Source organism: Xyrauchen texanus, chromosome 50 (genome assembly GCF_025860055.1).
Source record: "Xyrauchen texanus isolate HMW12.3.18 chromosome 50, RBS_HiC_50CHRs, whole genome shotgun sequence".
NCBI lineage: Eukaryota > Metazoa > Chordata > Actinopteri > Cypriniformes > Catostomidae > Xyrauchen > Xyrauchen texanus.
In genome coordinates, this window is record NC_068325.1 from 11848247 (window position 1) to 11868578 (window position 20332).

At 43.3% G+C, this 20332-nt stretch overlaps 1 protein-coding gene across 3 annotated transcripts in view; it reads right to left on the reverse strand.

Moving 5' to 3' along the window:
• Positions 1-20332, reverse strand: part of LOC127641020 (transducin-like enhancer protein 1) — a 56958-nt gene that overhangs the window by 29521 nt on the left and 7105 nt on the right. For 2 of the 3 annotated variants that reach the window (XM_052123749.1, XM_052123748.1), the window contains exon 2: positions 14880-15034. In XM_052123749.1, coding sequence (XP_051979709.1) covers positions 14880-15034 — 155 coding nt within the window. Of the gene's footprint in view, positions 1-14879; positions 15035-20332 lie in introns of those variants that run through there. The other variant, XM_052123750.1, reaches the window with a different exon arrangement.

Genomic DNA, 20332 nt, shown 5'->3' on the forward strand with positions numbered 1-20332 from the left:
GCTGGCTATGTTCTTTTTTTTTTACAGTTATGAGAAAATCAGCTCTACACCTTTCAAGAGTGGTATGCGAACCCCTCCTCCTGCTGTGTCAGCAATTTGCTCTGAAAAATTGTCTGACAGGTGAATGCACTGTTTGACTAGTCAGTCTAGAACACTGCTAGAACACTGCGCATCTGAGTTTTCGCTCGTGCATGATTGCGCGTACATGTTTTTCGAATGGGTGGAGTCAGGGCCAGCGTTGGAGGAGAGAAGGTAGGACCTTAGAGTTGTGTATTTTCAAAATCTGCCGGCCGTTTTGCAAATCACATACCCCACCTTTAAGTTGACATTTTTAATCCCTTTTTATTTTACAAAAATCGTCAAGTCCCTGCTGATCCCCACCTGTTGAACACTATAATTGCGATTATTAAATAATTGTTTGGTCATTTGTTTGGTCAAGTGTAATATTTAAAGCAACAACACATGCGTCCATTTAAATCAAGCTTATATTTTGGTGTTTATTTGTTTTTGACAGTAGTTTCTCACCTCCAGATAAGCAGTTTGCTCCATGGCCCAGTGTGATTATTAATCCCTGTAAAGCTGTGATTCAATTAAATAAATGCATAGTCTGTATGTGCTGCGCACTTCAGAGTGCTCTCTGTATCTGTCATCTCATACACACAAGACTGTGCATGACGATGAGGTGTTTTCCATGTATTGTGTTTCATTTTGAAGTGCGCATCACTTGCAGATTATTTATTCATTCAATAAAATCAGAGAATTTTTTAGTTTAATTATCACACTAGGACATATCACAATTTGAATTTGATTAATTATACATTCAAACATTCATTTTCGTCCAACTATATCATATTCCACGACATTCTGCGCTGTATTGCTATCATATAAATGGTGTCTCCAAATACTCTGAAAAGATAAGGTAATAATGAATTAAAATAAATAATGAGACATCAAATCTCTCTTCATAAATTTGGACAGTTTTAAAATATTTATTGTAGCTTTTTACTCTCAAAGACATAATTTATGAGTGAAAACAGTGTGTGAAAAACACTTTGGTGAAAGGCCCACAACATGTATAATCATCAGTCACTTTTACACATTAATAACTCTTCCGCCCTTTTGTCTCCATGATGAACAATATTGTCTCACATGCCAATGCTGAAGTAAATGAGCAACATGCCCTTCTCATTCAGACGGTCAGTACATGTACAAAGTCATTCAGTTTGTTTATGAATGAAAAGTTTCCCGAATGCTGCTTTTCACCGTGCACGTGCTGCTGTAACCAAGCACGCGACTGGCTGTAGCTGTAACCGATCAAGTGATCTGCATCGGTTGGACCCAAAGCACACAGTTGGATGCAGCTGAAATCAATCACGAGGGTGTAAGCAACCTTAACCACTGACATTGTTTCACAATGCGAAGCTGCTGGCAGTGACAAACCGATACAGCGTATTTCACTCCTATTCCGAATCCCGTTTTTACCATGTTTTTGTACATGTAACGAAAACCTTGCTAGCAACACAATCAAACCGTCTTGTTATACTAAAATATTTTCCAAGACAAATACTCAATTTCTAGGACATATAGGTATTTTTTCCAATTTTCCAGGACTTTTCCATGACTGGAAAAATGCATTGCAAATTTCCAGGTTTTCCAGAAAGCGTGGGAACCCTTTGTCATTGTGGGTTCATACAGGCAGTGTAAATGACAAGCAGTAACACAGAGGAGCCCTGTGTCATGTCCGAAATTACAGAATGAAGAAACACAGAATCGCAAAGGCCTTTCTACATGTGAAATAAGGGCTCATGGGTTTAACAGGAGAGCCTTAAAAGTAATGTGTGAAAGTGAAGAATTTTGGATAGAAATATTTTTCTGTTGCATGCTTTAATATAATATAATAGCTATTCAGGTTGGCTGGGTTCCAATAACAACAACAACAACAACAACAACAACAGTGCAAATGCAAAATGGACCAAGACTAAAGCTGACCAAACAGAGAACAGATATTTTAAGTATCTTTAAATATTGTTTAAAAAATATTAATATTGTTTTTATGTCATTCACAAGTTAAGGTTAAAGGAAATCATGTAACAGTTTAATATGAATAAATTACTTAAGGTTTATGAAGCACACTTACAGCTAAGACAAAAGCATGACAATTTGTATGACAATTAATCATCATAACCGTGAAAACCCTAAGACAGAAACAAATAATTAGTCATAATCTTGAGCCCTAAACAGACAATTAATAGTAATAATTGCAATTACTTGTTTGACAATTAGTAGGAAGTCAAATTTCATAATCGTAACAGCCCTAATGCTTTACGTTTTGGAAAATGTAGTAGGTTATCCAGGTATTCCATTCATACAGATAGTTTGCCTCCAATGCACAGTATACATACTATATACACAGCAGAAACACTAGAATGGAGGTAGTAGCATGCTATTCCAAACATTGCCACACACACATGTTTTTTTGTCTTCGAATAAGTACATCACAACAAAATAAGGCCACTCCACATGTTGCAAACCAAAAAAAGTCCTTAGTCAACACACACAGCAAACATTACTGATGAAACGCACAATCAGACACACACCAACAACATTAAAGCACAATTACAAATCAAACCACCTACCGCCAACACATGCTCTTAAAAATACACGCTCAAATGGGGAAATGCCGGGCCACACACATTCAGAGATGTGTATCCACCACACTAAACCTCAACCAAAAACTCCAGGCTTCATCATAAAGATGCCTGGGTACTACTGCAATGTTTGCATGTGTGTGGCTGCCTGTGGTTTGGCTTTCTTTATGTCGAAGCATTGCAAACCTAGAGGAAACATTAGCACAGTAGGTGAGCTTGTGTGTGTGTATTTGGAATGGGTTGGGCAAAACAAGAACCACTGTAATGAGAACCTCCAGTCTAAAGCCATCCTGTGTGCTTATTAGAGGCCTTTTACACACAAAACCCCAAACCTAAACACTCATAAACACACTGAGACATACACAAAACATATGCATCAATGTGAGCAACTAGGGTTGTCACTAAAACAAAATTTCAGCAATACCAGTTAATTTGGTGTTTCTCAAAAGCAATTTAAATACCACAGCAAAACCTGACATGCTATTGTAGATAGCATACTAATATATAAAAAATGGCTTGTAGTCTAAATATTTCTAAAAGTAAATATTGCTTCAAGTTCTAAAGTAATTTTTCAAGTACACAGGCAATAATAAATGTAAAGCAAACAAAATGAAAAGAAATAAAATAGGTACAGTAATAAAAAATAAAAAGATACAAATTAAGGCCACATGAACACTAATCCATTTTCAATCTTCCACACTGGAACAACAGTTTCTCTATTGAGAACTATGGCCATATCCACACTACGGTAAGACAATTGGGTTTGAAAACATATTTTTCTACTTTTATGCCTCCACCAAAAACTGAGCATTTAGAAAGTGCTCTCAATTAACACAAACTTTGGAAAAAGATCACGTTTGGAAATGAAAAGTGATTAGCGTGGACGAAAACGTGCTCTAGTTCCGTGATTGTGTGGACAGTATTTATACTGTAAAGCCTGAAGCACAAATCTCATTTTGGCACATCCGATTGTTTTTGTCCTTACATTCACCAAAGACATAAACTACATTGTTAACATTAATATCTCACCATGACAAGCATTTTGATCAATAAGTGATCAATAAGTTAATTTGACCATTTTTGCAGGCTGGCACAAGTGCTCCTAAAAGATCATACGCATAAATAAGTGTGAGAATTAGAAAGCAGCCTATGGAGTCAATATGATGCATTATATATTTGCATATAAAGTATTGCAAAAGACAAAGCTGTGTTTAATTGCAAAAAACAATGCATGTTGTAAACGAAACCCCAGAATTTAGATCATTTTTTAAATCTGCAACAGACTATTGGAATAAATTTTTTGGCAACACTTTTCTTTGAGCTTCACTTTTTTGCGTTGTCCCTTTACCTCTGTCCCTTTGCACTTCATTTATTTTTGCCCTTCACTATGTGGTACTTTTTTGACATGGGGCGGAGTTTAGAGCTGATGACATCACGTGGGGTGTGGCTTATTCACGAGGTCAAGGAGCATGTGCAGTTCACAAGCACAATGATGCCCGCTAACTTCAAAACTAGCCAAAAATTTGGCCGAAATATCTCACTGTGATTTAAGGTTTTCTAATTTTCTCTAATTTCTAACCAAAAATATCACAATGTAAAATTGTTAAACAAGCTCATTTTTAAGGTCAAAGTCCTGGTTACGGTCCATTTGTGCTTCATGTAGATTTTTAGCTAATATCACTGGCCTGTGTTGTTTGATGTTACGGTCTGCTATTTTTGCCTTAACTAGGTTTTTAAAAACTCCTATTTCAATAATGGGAAGTATGTGATGGTGTCATCAAAGCCTTGATTATAGTTCTAACTGTTTCCTGTCTGATAAAAAGTCAGTATATGAAGCTGTTACTTTAAGTGCAACATAACAATCTTTGTCTTATTTTTAAATATTAATAAAAACAAAATTCAAGGCACTAATGCTGAAGAACAGCAGTATAATTTTACAGCATTATTTTGTTTTCTTTAGCACTTGTTTAGTGGCAGGCCAATCCAATGTTACTCATGAGGAATCCTAATGTATATTAACCCTGAAACAATGTGTATTCCAGTTATTTACTGAGGAAGTATATGGCTGTGAGGTACAAGACCACCAAAGAATTTAGTGTTTACTGGAGAAATGGTGCTCCCTGCTCCTTATCACATGATGATGAAAACAATTGTGGGGCTTTTGTGCTACTGGTGAGGAATTACAACGCTTCATTGCCACAATCTTGTTTCTTTGTGTTATATTTTCCTTTCAATAAAGGAGTGGGCTTTATGTATAATTTTAATATTTTTTTATTTGACCAGAATAGAGGCATCAGTCCAAGACAATTGACATGACCAAACACAAAATCCAAGAGCTCAAGTGTGTAAAGTGTATCCAGATTTGTTGTTTTTTGTAGTAACATGCACAACCATTTTTAATATTTAAAAAATGAATTTGTTTTTAAAAATTAATAAATAATACTTGAATAAAATACAAAAAACTGACTTGCTTTTGAGTCATGTTTTGTGTTGTTTAAAAACGTAACTAACCTGAAATGCCTTGGTAAAACACAGAATAAGAGATGTATGATTTTAAAGGGATTAGTTCAACAAAAAACTAAATTCTGTCATTTACTTTAGCTTATGTAGTTTCAAACCCATATGGCACACTTCTGTGGAACCCAGAAGATGTTAGGCAGAATGTTAGGGACTGGGAGCCTCAATCACCATTTACTTTTATTGTACGGGAAGAACAGTGATTCATAGTGATATATTCACAGATTTCTCATGTTCCATGGAAGAAAGTCATACATGAATGCAAGTAAACAATGACAGAATTGTACGTTTTGAGTGCACTAAACCTTTAATTCAGCCAAAAGAAGTATGTGTTGCTAATTTTGTCAAGTTTTATTACACTTTCATTTGAAGACATGAAAAAGTCTGAAAACCACAACAGAGAATAACTGATCCTATGTTACACATTTAAAAATGTATCCTGTATTGGAGCTGGAAACATCAAAGTAGCTCAAAGTTGATGGGCAGTTCACAGGGGAAACATCTGAAAAAGATAGCAAGAACCAACAAGTCAATCATCACTGAACAAGAAATAGTATTTGAGAGTAATAGAAGACTGGTCTGCCATAAAAAACTAAATATTACTAAATAGAAATATAATATTCTAAACATAGTGTGTTTTAAAAACCTAGTTAAGGTGAAAATAGCAGACCGTAATATCAAACGACACAGCACAAACACACTGTAACCAGGACTTTCACCCTAAAAATGAGCTTTTTTTCAAACTGATTTTTTCTTGGTTAGAAATAAGAGAAAATAAGGACAAACCTTAAAATCAGTGGCATTTTTCTGCTGATCGCGTCTGCTATTTTGAAGATAGTGGGCATCAAGGTGCATGTAAACTGCACATGCTCCTTGACCTTGTGAATAAGCCACACCCCACGTGATGTTGTCAGACTCGAAACTGCAACCCATGTCAGAAAAGTACCACATAGAAGCACAAAGAGAAATGAAGTGCAAAGGGAAAGAGATACTGCAAACATTAAAAGGAGCATCGCAAAGAACAAATACTTTCCGCAAAGTGAAGCTCAAAGAAAATGAAGTGTTGGAAAAAATAAATTGATGCCAAAAGTCTGTTGCAGATTAAAAAAATTATCTAAATTCTTGGGTTTGGTTTACAACATACATTGTTTTTTGCAATTAAACTCAGCTTTGTCATTTGCAATATATAATTCTCTCCCCTTTTCTCCCAATTCCCAATACTTAGTAGATCCTCGTGTTGGCGTGGTTACTCACCTCTATCCGAGTGGCAGAGGACAAGTCTCAGTTGCCTCCGCTTCTGAGAACGTCAATCCGTGCATTTTATCACGTGTGAAGACTCACAGCATGTGGAGGCTCATGTTACTCTCTGTGATCCACGCACAATTACCATGCGCCCCATTGAGAGCTGACCCCATGTGACTCTGGGCCAATTTGGTTGCATAAAAGACCAGGCTGGTGTCAGTCTTTTGCAATACTTCATGTTTTTTCAAATATATAAGGACATATTGACTCCATAGCAGCCACCAGTCAGTCAGACAGTGATCATGCACCAAAAGATGTCGGTATTTCATATTTGCAATACTGCGGAATGACTGGCATCGTACAATTTTGTAGTACTGATCACCTTACAAACCCTACAAGCAACACAGCATGTCAACGCCACATGAAAAATCGTATTTGTTATACAGTTTCAGCCATGTTCGTATTTCCAGCTGGAACTTGCCCTGTAACTTGACCTCGACCTTAGTGTGTTTCTCACACAGGGCCACAAAAAGTGCCATACATGGCCTTATTACAGTTCTTGCAATATGTGAAAAAAACAAAACAATTTAAATAAAAAGAGCGTGTAAAACGTCTCGGTTACCTACGTAACCTCGGTTCTCTCTAGATGAGGGAACAAGTATTGCGTAAGCTAGCTTACGCTACGGGAAAGATTCATCTTTTCTGAGATATTGAAGCCAAAAAATTATCCTTAATTTTGTATCATTTGTCAACGCAGTGCAGCAACTGCAGACCTTGAGCGGGCTAGCTAGCGAGCTCATTGGTTGCTCTGCGGCAACTGCTGCAGCCTATAGACGAACTTGCGTGAACTCGCGCCCAATGAGAGGCGCCAGCGCTCACTGTCCCAAAGCCCGCCAGAATGGGCGTGGCTAGAGTGCATATAAGCGCAGTTCGTAGGCTGGAACCCTGGTTTTCATTGAATGAAGCGAAAATCGCCGTGGCGCGAAAGCACGGCCAGCTACGCAATACTCGTTCCCTCATCTAGAGAGAACCGAGGTTACGTGAGGTAACCGAGACGTTCTCTTACGAGAGGTTCTCTCGTATTGCGTAAGCTAGCTTACGCTACGGGAACCCATTGTCAACGCCGTGCGCGCCAAGCATCCACTGCATGAGCCCCAGGGGGTGGGGGGACCCGGGGGAGCCCTTGTGAGTGGGGAAAAAATATTTGGCCGGCAAGAGTGCGGGTCAGTGTGTGTGTGTGTGCTACATAAGCACATAGTGGGAAGGGAAAAACAGAGCGGCGGTGCCGGTCTGTGTGGAATGTGTCCCATTAGTGCAGCTCACCAGGGGAGCTGTAGCGTATTAAACCGCTAGTAGTTTTGCCTGCAGAGCGGGCACTTCCAGATTGTAAAATCTGACAAAGGTGGAGGGGGAAGCCCAGCCCGCTGCCACACATATGTCCTGAATAGAAATCCCGCTGGACCATGCCCACAAGGAGGCCATGCCTCAGGTGGAGTGAGCCCTAATGCCTAACGGGCATGGCAGGTCTTTCGAAGCGTACGCGGCAGCAATAGCGTCCACTATCCATCTAGACAGTGTCTGTTTCGAGGTGGCGAGACCCTTGGTGCGCCCTCCGAACAAAACGAAAAGCTGCTCAGCGCATCTGAAAGAGGTGGAGCGCACAGTATACAATCTCAGTGCTCTGACTGGGCAAAGGAGATTTGTGTCGCGTTCGCTATCGGATGCTGGCAGAGCCGATAGGGAAATAATCTGTACTCTGAAAGGAGTACCGATCACCTTGGGGACATAGCCGTGTCTAGGCTTTAAAATGACCTTGGAGTCACTTGGTCCAAACTCCATACACGCAGCGCTGACAGACAGCGCGTGAAGGTCTCCCACACGTTTAACTGATGACAGGGCAGTCAGAAAAACGGTTTTGAGTGAAAGGTATTTCAAATCCACGGATTCAAGCGGTTCGAGGGGAGGGGGCTTTCATAGCTTCGAGAACTACAGAAAGATCCCAGATAGGAACCGATGGGGGGCGCGGGGGGTTCATCCTTCTAGCTCCCCTGAGAAAGCGGATGACCAGTTCGTTTTTCCCCGTGACTGGCCGTGCAGGGGTTCGGCGAACGCCGCGACGACCGCCACGTACACTTTGAGCGTGGATAGAGATCTGGCCTTATCCAGCAGCTCTTGTAAAAACACGAGCAGCGACGACACCCCACATGTCTGTGGGTCCAGGTCTCTGTCGGTGCACCATTTTGAAAACACCGACCATTTGGACGCATAGAGTCTTCTCGTGGAAGGGGCTCTAGCGTGTATGATAGTGTTCATTACTCCTTCTGGCAAAGCGACGGGTAGTCGTTGATCACCCACGCATGCAGCGCTCTGGGTGGGGATGCCAGATCGTGCCGCGAGCTTGAGAGAGGAGATCTGCTCTCACTGGGATGGGCCACGGGGCTGTCAGTGACAGCTGCGTAAGCTCCGGAACCATGTCTGATTCTCCCAGCCGGGCTATGAGGAGCACCGAGTGACGCTGCTTCCTGATCCTCTGCATTACCTGTGGCAATAGCGAGACGGGAGGGAAGGCGTAAGCGGGCGGTTGGGCCAGTCCTGGGCCAGCTGCCCTTGTTTTCGAGAAAAATACTGGGCAGTGAGAGTTCTCTTTTGACGCGAAGAGGTCTATCTCTGCTCTGCCGAATATTTCTTATAATTTCTGGACTGTTTGAGCGTGCAGAGACCATTCCCCTGGGGGAACATTGTCTCTGGACAGTCTGTCTGGGCCGTCGTTCAGGTGGCCTGGCACGTGCGTCGCCCTCAGCGAGCGCAGGTGGCCCTGGGACCAACTTAGTATGCGTTTTGTCAGATGGAAGAGGTTCCTGGATCTGACACCGCCCTGACGGTTTAGATAGGATACCACAGATCTGTTGTCCGAACGGACCAGGACGTGGTGACCCTGAATGACCGGGAGGAAGCGCACGAGCACGTACTCGACCGCTATCATTTCCAGACAATTTATGTGAAGGAGCTTTTCCTGAACTGACCATAGGCCGAAAACCGGCGAGCCCTCGCGAGACCGCGCTCCAACCCGTGTTGGACGCTGCCTGTCGAGATGACTTTTCGGCGAGATACAGCTCCCATCGCCACTCCCCGCTGATACCATTCGCCACCGCCCAAGGCTGCAGAGCTGATATACAGGTCTGAGTCACTCTGATCGGCTGGCGCCTGTGGCCCACGCCGGCGCAGACGCTGGTGTTTAGCCAATGCTGAAGCGGGCGATGCACAGTAAACCCAGCTGAAGTACTGCTGCGGCTGAGGCCATGTAACCTAACACTCTCTGAAATTTTTTCAGAGGCGTGAGGCTGTTCATCTGAAAAGACGCCACGTGTAGATAAGCTGAGCCGCCATTGCCACAGAGTCTAGTTCTATTCCAAGGAAGGAAATTGCATGACTGGGCTGTAGTGAGCTCTTGGTCCAATTGACTGCAAGACCCAGACTGTTCAGATGACTGAGGAGAACTGTCCTGTGAGACAGAAGCTCCGTGATGTGACTGTGCCAAAATCAGCCAATCGTCACAAATAGTTCAGAATTCACAAGCCCTGACTCACGAGGGGTGCTAGCGCCGCATCCATGCACTTCGTGAAAGTACGGGTGCTAAGGACAGGCCGAACGGAAGGACGGTGTATTGATAAACCTGACCGTCGAGGCTAATCTCAAAAATGGCCTGTGACGGGATTTATCTGAATCTGAAAATAGGCATCTTTCAGATCGAGAGAAATAAACCAGTCCCCCTGGCGCACATGCGCGAGGAGTTTCCTGATTGTAAGCATTTTGAACGGTCTTTTTGCAAGCACCTTGTTCAAAACCCTGAGATGTAATATTGGTCTGAGGCCGCCGTCTTTCTTGGGGACAAGAAAATAACGGCTGTAAAACCCCGACTCGCTCAGTGAAGGCGGCACTCTCTCTATGGCCCTTTTGCACAGAAGGTTTGCTATTTCTGAACGAAGCATGCAGGCTGCTTCCGTGTTCACATAGTTTCGAGCCGCGCCCTGAAGTGGGGAGGGCGGCGATCGAACTGTAGCAAATAGCCCTGTTTTATTGTGCTTAACGCCCATTTGCATATCCCTGTGATAGCTTCCCACGCTTTGAAGCGTAACGCTAGAGGGTGAATGGCCGAGACGCCCTGATTGCCGTACACAGCGGGCTGAACAGAATGTGTGAGCGCGCTTATTGTGCTTATGCATGACTGCTCGCAGACAGCAGGGACATGCTGTTCTGTGAGTGACTTCCTGATTGAGATGAATGGGGAAAGAGTCACATCTGTTAAGTGATGCGCGAGCATAGTCACGGGCACGGGACTTACACGTAGAGAGGTGTTTGCTGGCCGTGTGACAGAGCGGGCAGAGAGGGGACGTGCGCGACGGGCTCGTGGGCTGCGTTATTGACTCCAACACTCGAGCGGGCTGTGCCCGCTTTATGTGAGTGTGCTCTGATAGGAACACGGGAAGTGTAATGCTTGTATGTAGGGGTGAACACTGGATTGTGGGCACATTTTCTACACATAAGACATGTTTGCTCTCTGATAGGGACACGGGAAGTGTAATGCTTGTGTGTAGGGGTGAACACTGGATTGTAGGCACATTTTCTACACATAAGACATGTTTGCTCTTTACAAGATCTTTTTGTGCCACCGTGAAAACGGCGTTTGAGTGCAGGCAAGCGGGTAGTAACACTGGCTTGTTGGCTGCTGAATTCACCACTGTAGTAGCCTGAGAGAAGGGGACTGACAGGGGGCGAAGCTTTGACGGTGGTCCGGCCGCGGCGGGACTGAGCCGTCGTTTTTTCACATAGGCCCGCGGGGGGGGCGGCGGTCTGCGGCAGCTGTCTGAGCGCGATCTGGGGCGGCCGCCCCGTCGACGCTGGGAAGTCTGGCTTTGTTGAGCTGGGCGCTGTGAAGATGCTCGTGCAGGAGGCTGGTTATGTGGGCGGCCTGCAGAGGAGCTAGCGCGGCGAGGCAGGAAGAGATTCATGGCTTGGGTGGCTTTCTGGACTTCCGAAAAACGGTCAACAATGCCACTTACCGCGGAACCGAAGAGACCGGATGGAGAGAGCGGCTCGTTGAGGAACGTGGAGCACTCAGCTTCTCCCACGTCGGCTAGCGTTAGCCACAGGTGTCTCTCGGTTACAGTCAGCGAGGCCATGCACTTCCCTAGGGCTTGAGCTGCAGCTTTGGTGGCGCGAAGGGCGAGGTCCATCGCGCTCCTTAGATCTGTAACAGCCTCTGGGTGCCTGCCTTTCTCATTCCATTCCCGAAGAAGGTCCGCTTGGAGGATCTGCAAGACGGCCATGGAATGCAGAGCAGATGCGGCTTGGCCGGCGGCGGAATAGGCGCGCCAACACAGGCGGAAGTAGTTCTGCAGGCCTTAGACGGGAGCACTGGCTTAAACCGCCATCTCGCGGAGGGCGGGCAAAGGTGTGCTGCTACCGAATCCTTGACCGGGGGGGATGGAAGAGTAGCCCTTCTCGGCGGCGCCGTCCACTGAAGCGAGAGAGGTGGAGACGTGGGATCGAATCCTGGCCGAGAGAGGCGATTCCACGATTTAGAGAGCTTGGCGTGGAGTTCGGCAGGAAGAGAGCGTCCGGCCGCTGGCGCCGCGACGGTGACGGCTTTGAAGAAAGCAGCCGCCGAGTCTGTTGGGAGCCTGCTCAGGGGGCGGTGACCACTCGAGCCCGAGGCGGTCGACGGCCTGTGTGAGGAGGCGTATCAGTTCCCCTTCGACTCCGGCGCGGGTCCTGCTGGATTCCTGGGCCGATGAGGAGGCTTGTGACCACTCCTCGCTGTCCGAAGCCATGATGGAACAGCAGCCCTTGTCCTCCGCCTCGCTCTCCGGGAGGGCGGGGAGGGTGAACGCGATGCTCGAGGGAGAGGCTCTGGCGAGACAGTCGCTTCTAAACCCGGTTCCGGCAGCCTTTGGGAGCGGCGCTTCTTCCGGCGCGGTGAAACAGAAGGCGGCGTGGCGGCTTCGGTCCTGAGCACTTCGAGTCGAGCCCGCAGGGTCGACATCGGAAGCTCCTCGCAGAGTTCGCATCCGCCGTCAGCGAAGGCGAGCTCTGCATGCCCCAGTCCAGGCAGAGAGCGCAGATGATGTGGCGGTCTCCGGCGCTGAGAGGGGTGCGGCATGAACCGCAGGTGCGAGGCATCTTTAAAAAGACGCTCGTGCTCTTTTGTGAAGTTCATTGAGGAACTAGTTTGCTTTAAAAAGGATACGTCGCCGGATGGCGTAGCTCGAAGGATGGCTGAAGGTGGCGGCGGCGGCTTCTTCGAGCGCTGTCCAAGCTTGCTTGATGCCCCTCGAACGGCGACGCGGCGTCTTGCAGTTTCAGAGATGCGAAGAGCTTCGCTGAAGAGATTAAAATCAGGGTTCCAGCCTCACGAACTGCGCTTATATGCACCCTAGCCACGCCCATTCTGGCGGGCTTTGGGACAGTGAGCGCTGGCGCCTCTCATTGGGCGCGAGTTCACGCAAGTTCGTCTATAGGCTGCAGCAGTTGCCGCAGAGCAACCAATGAGCTCGCTAGCTAGCCCGCTCAAGGTCTGCAGTTGCTGCACTGCGTTGACAAATGATACAAAATTAAGGATAATTTTTTGGCTTCAATATCTCAGAAAAGATGAATCTTTCCTGTAGCGTAAGCTAGCTTACGCAATACTAGAGAACCTCTCGTAAGAGAACCACACATTTATTAGACTTACCACAATGTTGTAAACACAAAGGAAAAACTCATGGAGGAAGCCAAGTTGTATTGTTTATGTGCTGCAATTGTGAAACAAGTTGCATTGTTTATGTGTACTGCTGATGAAGAATAGCAATAAACTTACCATACAATTCTACTCATTTAGCCTATTTGACAGGCTTATACCACCAAACTATTTTTCGTTATTCTCTGTCAGCACAAGACTGATTAAATAGACAGATGCACATAGCTTGTTCTTCATATTGCTTAATATGATTGTGTTTGTTGGGAAGTAACAAAAGAAAAATACTGTTGCCCACATCAATATTATTTAAACCAAAATCACAAAAGGACATCATTATTATGACTTCTTAACTAATAAAAAGGAAGGACTTGAAGGCATCATAACATTCCGTGATGATGTAATTGTAATATTTGCATACTAAATTAAATGTACCGGTAATTGTAAAATGTATTTCTAGAGCAAAGTATAAACTTAAACCAGTGACTGTAAAAATCAAAACAGGTCACTGGTATACTTAAGAATGGGATAATTAATAATGCAGAATATCTTACCCCATTCAAGTATATGAGCTTTACTTGTATCCATAGAAAACAGCATCCTGCAGGCTGCCAGAAGTCATTTCGAACACGGCTTTAGATTGTGACCTGATTTGCCTTTAAGAGACTCTGTTTTAACTTGTTGAAATGCTGTAATGACAATTCATCCAACAAATCAAAATCTAAGAAAAGGCTTTTGTTCTAATAAAAATAAGTTTTTCCCTTTGCAGCAGGCTTCAGTCAGATTCATTAGATCGTCAAGCACACTTAAAATCTGATTGGCAGATCGATAAAGAGACACATGAGTGTTTAGTATTAACAATGAAATGTATATGGGAAAGGTACACATAATAACTGTTCACTGCTGGCTTCTGGGAATTATTTTGAGCAAATGATGTGATTACTCTAGAGGCAGATAGAAGTGTAAAGCCAGCAGTTTTAAGAATGGCTGAACACTGTTTGGACAGAGGATTTCTGAGCTTATGCGACTGAACTCTGTAGGCGGGAACAGAAGAGACCTAACAATAGGAATGTGGGGATTGGGTGGATTTGTCAAATCTGGCTCAAGGAATCAAAGCTGGAGCCGTGTGAAGTCATGCCAGGAATAAGGAGGAGTGCGCGGGTGTGCAGAGGGGGCACAGATTGCCAGAGAGGATGCCAGCACCTACCAGAAATCACACACGGGTCATGTCTGGTCTGGCCACATTCCTGGGACTCAAACCCACTGAATCAAAGGTGCACGTGTGTGTGTTTTGAAAACGTTTTGGGCCCTCCCTGCTCTGAAAATGTATAGCAAGGTATTTTTATTGAAAACTAACAAATTGATATGCCTTTCATAAAAGAAAATCCAGCTGAAACTAGCTTCTGATGATAGCTGAATTTAGATGGCTTGTGCTAATGGTTGATCAGCTGAACTACCTTGGACCAGCTCGAAATCAGATACCATGTCCTAAGAACCAAACGCACCACGTTAAGCTAATATAACCTGGTTTTTCCAGCAGGGATCCAACTATAAACACAGACTTTTGAAACTTTCTTCTTAGCCTTCTTCATACAAATACACTGTATCAGGAATTCTGTAAAGAAGTCCTCCCATGGATAGACAGACTGGTATCAGACTAGGGAAAAATGCATTTAGATAAAACTGACATTGGGCATCTTAGATCTTAATGAATGATTGCATTTCCACAAGGGTTGTACCTGTGATACTGGGTCTGTAAGAACTGGAACTCCTCCTTTATGCGGTCCAGGGTCTCAGGGTAGGTGAGTTTTAGAGATTGGGACGACCCTGATGCTGCGGCCGCGGCAGCTGCTGCAGCTGAAGCCGAGGCCCCGGGTGGTGGCTGCAGAGGCGCCTGCAGGAAAAAAGGAGTAGTATTAGCATCAGATAACTTTTCTAAAGCATGACGAAAACCTACGACTCAAAATTCTGTCATGACTTCAGAAGACTTGTGTGATGAGGAGGAGGGCGGGGCCAGGCTGTGAGTGCACACGGCCGGCCCCCAATCGGGCTAATCAGTCGAGGAGTGGTATAAAGCAGAGCCGGATGTGGCAGTGGTGAGGAATCCATGACAGCACATCCTTCCTCCCTCCCGGGTTTCGGAACCAATGTAACAGGGTTTAAAATAGACAAGGAGGCGGCAGGAACCACCTGAACAGTCAAAATAATGTTTAATGAAAATTTAAAAAGACATAAACATAAACACAGATGGCAGCTGCATGTGACTCTCTCTCTCGAACTGCCGCATCTGGCTCGGCTTTACCCTCTCCTTGGCTGATTAGCCCGATTGGGGGCCAGCCATGCGCACTCACAGCCCTTCCCGCCTCCTCGTCACAACTTAGAATATAGTGCTAGAGTCAGATGGACCACTTTTTAAACATTTATGGTGATTTGTCATCCATTTTGAACACTATATGCTTTAATTGAATGGAAGAAGGAAGTTTGAACATTTGGCCAAACATTTATGCCACTGAGATAATAGTCAGGAGTCACAGATTTGGAACAGCATGACAAGTGTGAGGAAATTATACATTCTCATTTTTGGGTCAACTATCTCTGTAAAGCACATTTCTGACACAAGAACCTGGAGATGACAATAATTTCAGTTAATGCAAGTAGTAAACCTCAGCTAAAAAGTTATCCATTCTTCAAAAATAATTTCCAAAAGCTGATGGGAATGGTTAGCACGAACATGATGAGGAGTTCATTGAATTGAGGGCAACGTCTGAGTGCAAGACAGAGAGTACTGTGCACAAGGCAGAAATGAAGGACACTGATGAAAGACAAGCTCCCCTGTACGAGAGAAAGCAGTGAAAGAAGGAGATGAGGATGGGGGTTGGGGTAGTTCTATGACATAGGCTCCATTGTAAAGGGATACAGCAATACAGACAAATGTGTCTATATCACTGTGTGCTAATGATGGGGGACTGGGGTGGGGACCATGCACACTGCTAGAATTAAGACATTTGCTTAAATTACGCATGGATTAGAGGAGGGCACATGAAAGATGACCCCATTAGAGTGAGACCCCACCAAGCTAACTGAATCCCATCAACTCCTCCAATTACTGTAAGAGCTTGGCCTCAGGGTAATGCAGACAGACAGACAGACAGACAGACAAAAGCCTAAGTGCCATACAGTAGGGCCTATCTGTCCGTCTATCTCTCTCTAAATACCTCTGCTGACGAAGGTCCTATAGTTAGCCAATGCACCTTGCAGGGGTTCTTGCAATTCTCGTGGGAATCTATGCTTTTAATGAGCCAAAAGGAGGGAAAACCCTGCCAAAAGGGCATGATTGATAAAATGTTAAACTGCATAATACCCCATTACTTCAATTAGTTTGGAGCATGTGGTTTTGACGGTAGTCACATTTACTGCCAAACACTTATGACTTAAAATTGGCAAAATCTCAAAGGGTGTTATACTCATGTGTGGCATGCATTAACACAGGATAATCCTTGACACGACCTAAGAAATAAAAATACAGTACATGGAGCTTAAAGCTTTTCTTGGAGGGATGGGGACAGATGTAGCTTCAAGTATCCACTGGGGGGTAGGGGTGTATGTGGGCAAAAGGGGTCACCCTGTGTTGGAGCAGCAGGGATGTTAGTAGGGGGTTGGACCCAACTACATGGGAATAATGGAGCCCCTCGGCCATCGACTAATGGCAGACACAGCGCATTGTTAGAGACTCTAACGAGCTCCACTCTGCAGCCCTGCATTCAATCTGCTGTCCAGATCCCCAGACTCTCACAGCTCCAGCTTAGCAGGGAGCGCACACACCACAATTTCTCCTTGCAGGCCAAAAGAAAAGAGTTTGGAGAATAAGCGGAAGGAAGGCCATTTGACAGGGAAGGCGAAAGGAGGGGGGATGACACTTGTATCTATTCCCTTCTTTCTCTTCTCTTTCTCAACCCCACCTAACCTCTCACGCTGATATTTACCTCTTTTTATTGAATTTTGCGTACAGGTGCGTAAGACACTTCCGGAATAAAGGAAAGGCAATGCAGGGCCTTTGCTGAATGGGTAAGAGCAAAGAGCCAGTTGCATGGAGCTTCTTGGAGACTGAATGTTCATTAATTAACCTAGACATTCTGGTTTCCAAAACCACCTCTGATTCTCACCTCTCCATTATAGGCCATGAGCTACGTTCAGAATGAAATGCTACCTTACCACTTACTTTACACCATATACTGCCTACAGTACTATTAGTGAATTAATAGAAAAGGTTATGTTGCATTTGTAAATCAATTTTGCATAAAAATATCTTTAACCTTTGGCAGTCTGATTAAATAAAAAGTGTTAATTCCTCACACTGTAAATGGAAAGTGTGAAGTGCATCACATTGGGAAACTGTTTTCTGTACAGGGTGCTCTGTTGTATACTGCACATTTTGGCAAATGTAGTAGATCATATGGCTATTTCTTGCATAAAGTTGCAAACCGTGATCAGTGCAAAAAATGCAATGTACAGTCAGCTGGTCATTATTGCAAAATAAACCCAGACGGTGGTCACTACCCTGACGTGCACTTGGGAATTTATGTTATTTTGTGAGAAGAGACTGGAGTCTCCAGAAACAGCCAAATTCACATCAGAGTTCTGTAAGGTGTTTATATTGTGAAAATGATCATCTGACAGCCCATTATCAGACTTCTAGCATGACTGGTCAAATACATTATCAAATGGATATGAAATATTTATTGATTAAATTATTTTATTACCTCACTTGTAGAGTGAGAGATATCACAGATTGATATGTCAAGTAGGAGATATGACTTGCAATGCCCCAATGACCAGTCTGATTTCACTTTATCCCTGGATGTGTTGTCATTGTTCAGAAATATCAGACAGCCGGATGGCATGACTGACAGTTCAGAATTGAGTATTAAGAAAGCCAAGCAATAAACAACTCAAGCTCATATCCTTTGATGATTTGAGTCGGTGACTCGTCCGCAACGAGAGGTCTGAAATCCCACGACCGATGGCCAGTGCGCAATTCTGTGACATGCCCAGACTAGATGCAGTCTCTGCAAATTTTTTTAAACCAGCTTGATATCTAGACCAGGACCGGATTAAGGTCTGCACAAGCCCCTAGGCTTGAAGGTTTCCAGAGGCCTCCCAACCCCCTTCGCACATCTTTACACAAGAACATGTGCACATAACCACTATTGTGCACTATCAGAGAAAAAATGCTGTTGTGCATAGGCTACTTGCTTTTTTTATATGAAATATCTCAAGTAACTGACAGCAGAGATCAACAAAGTTGATTATATTAGCACATTTTTGATAGATATTGTGATTGCGGGATTAAATGCAATTTTTGGCAAATATTGTTCCTTATTCAAACATTTAAAAACAAAAATGCAATTCAGTGTTCAAAAACACATTTCAGGAGGGAAATAAAATGTATTTGCAAACATTTTAGATCAAATTGCATAAATTTCCAATTTCTGTTCTCTCATCGTTACCTACTTTGTGCATTGTATTCTGATTGGCGAGATCTTGCCAGTGTACAAAAGATGTGTATCAATCAGAATAGTGAATTAAACATCACAGAATTTTTTGCATTGCTGCAGTTCTGAAATTGCATGCCAATATCGTGATTTTATTGCGCGGCTCTACCAAAGGGCCCTGATGCATAATATCAACATGAATACATTTACATTGCCTGTCAACATATTAGTTAACTACACCGCCAAGTGTTGTCAATAAGAAACTGAAATAGTAGGCCTATGATACAAGCATCAAGTGCAGAGTAAATAATAATAATTAATGTATCGAAGTTTAAAGTATTTAGAACTGTTAAGGGGAGCATTCAAACTGTAATAATTTGAACAGAAATATTTCAGATCATAAATAGAACAAAACAATGAATTTCAAATTCTTTAAAATGTATTTCAATAAAATTCTAAAATGTACTGCATATTTCTTTTTAAAATAGAACTTTGTAAAATATACAAGTAAAATATACTTGTTCATTGCATGAAAATATTTTCTTTTAGGCTATGTATTCAATATCAATTATTAAGGGTCCTTTGTTATTTTCATGCACTCTTTGCACTAAAGAATACATTCATTTTGAAATCGCTGTCTGTGCCTTCTAACCTGAAGCTTCGTTAAGGCAGGTCGTTAAGACCGTGATGAGTTTAACAGATATGTATTATCCCAAGTCAATCAAGAGTTAAAGTATCTCAACAAAAAAACAAATACAGACTGCATATTTTCACCAAATGTGTGGCAAATGTGAAAGAGTGCAAATGTTGTTAAATGGATGCAGGACCACTGGAAATTAACAGTGAAGGTTCAACCAGAGAGCATCACATATATGACAAAACTGATTGACTGTCAGTTGAATATCAGAAACAGCTGGTAAATATTAACAGAAATAAATCAATTTGCTTTTAATAACATCATATTTTTTGGGCTTAATAGGCTTATTTTGTGCCCCTAGGCTACAGTCTAGGTTAGCCTGTGCATTAATCCGCCCTTGATCTAGATGTCTTGTCAGGTGTGCGCACTGTCCTGATGAGAGACTGACAATGAGCAAAAGCCAATGAAATACAGAGAGAGAGCAAGAGGAAAACAATTGCATTGAGAAGCAGTAGTTCATTCTGTGCAAATCATTACAATAAACAAGCACAAGCCCCTTTTTAATATTGTTTGTTGACATGTCATTACTAATAAACTCATCCGTAGCACATGCGTGAGTTCATTAATTCGTGATCATATCTTTAAAATGCATTTTAGTTTATTAGTTTGGTCCTTTGCCAGTTACGTGCTGACTTAAATAGAAATTAACATTTCGACTGGAAAATCAAAAAAGGAGAATATATTTACATGCACAAGAACTTCAAAGATCTGACTGTATACCTGATATCAACATGTAGTGACACTACAAGATGAGAAGTCAGGGACGAATGGTCATGTAGTTGGTATGCCCAGTCGTTTAGTGTGAACAGGGCGCAGACTACAAGTCATGTAGTGCGTTTGTGTTTAGTCCAGAGTACATTATTCACCTTTTTTCAGAACACGGAAGTTTTCCATGATTCACCTGTTTTCCATTTCCGCTTTCCAGTGTTTTCACCCGCATCTGTGTTTATTCTTAGCTGGTAAAGTATTACACTTGTAGAAATTGTCAAAAAATATGTGGCTC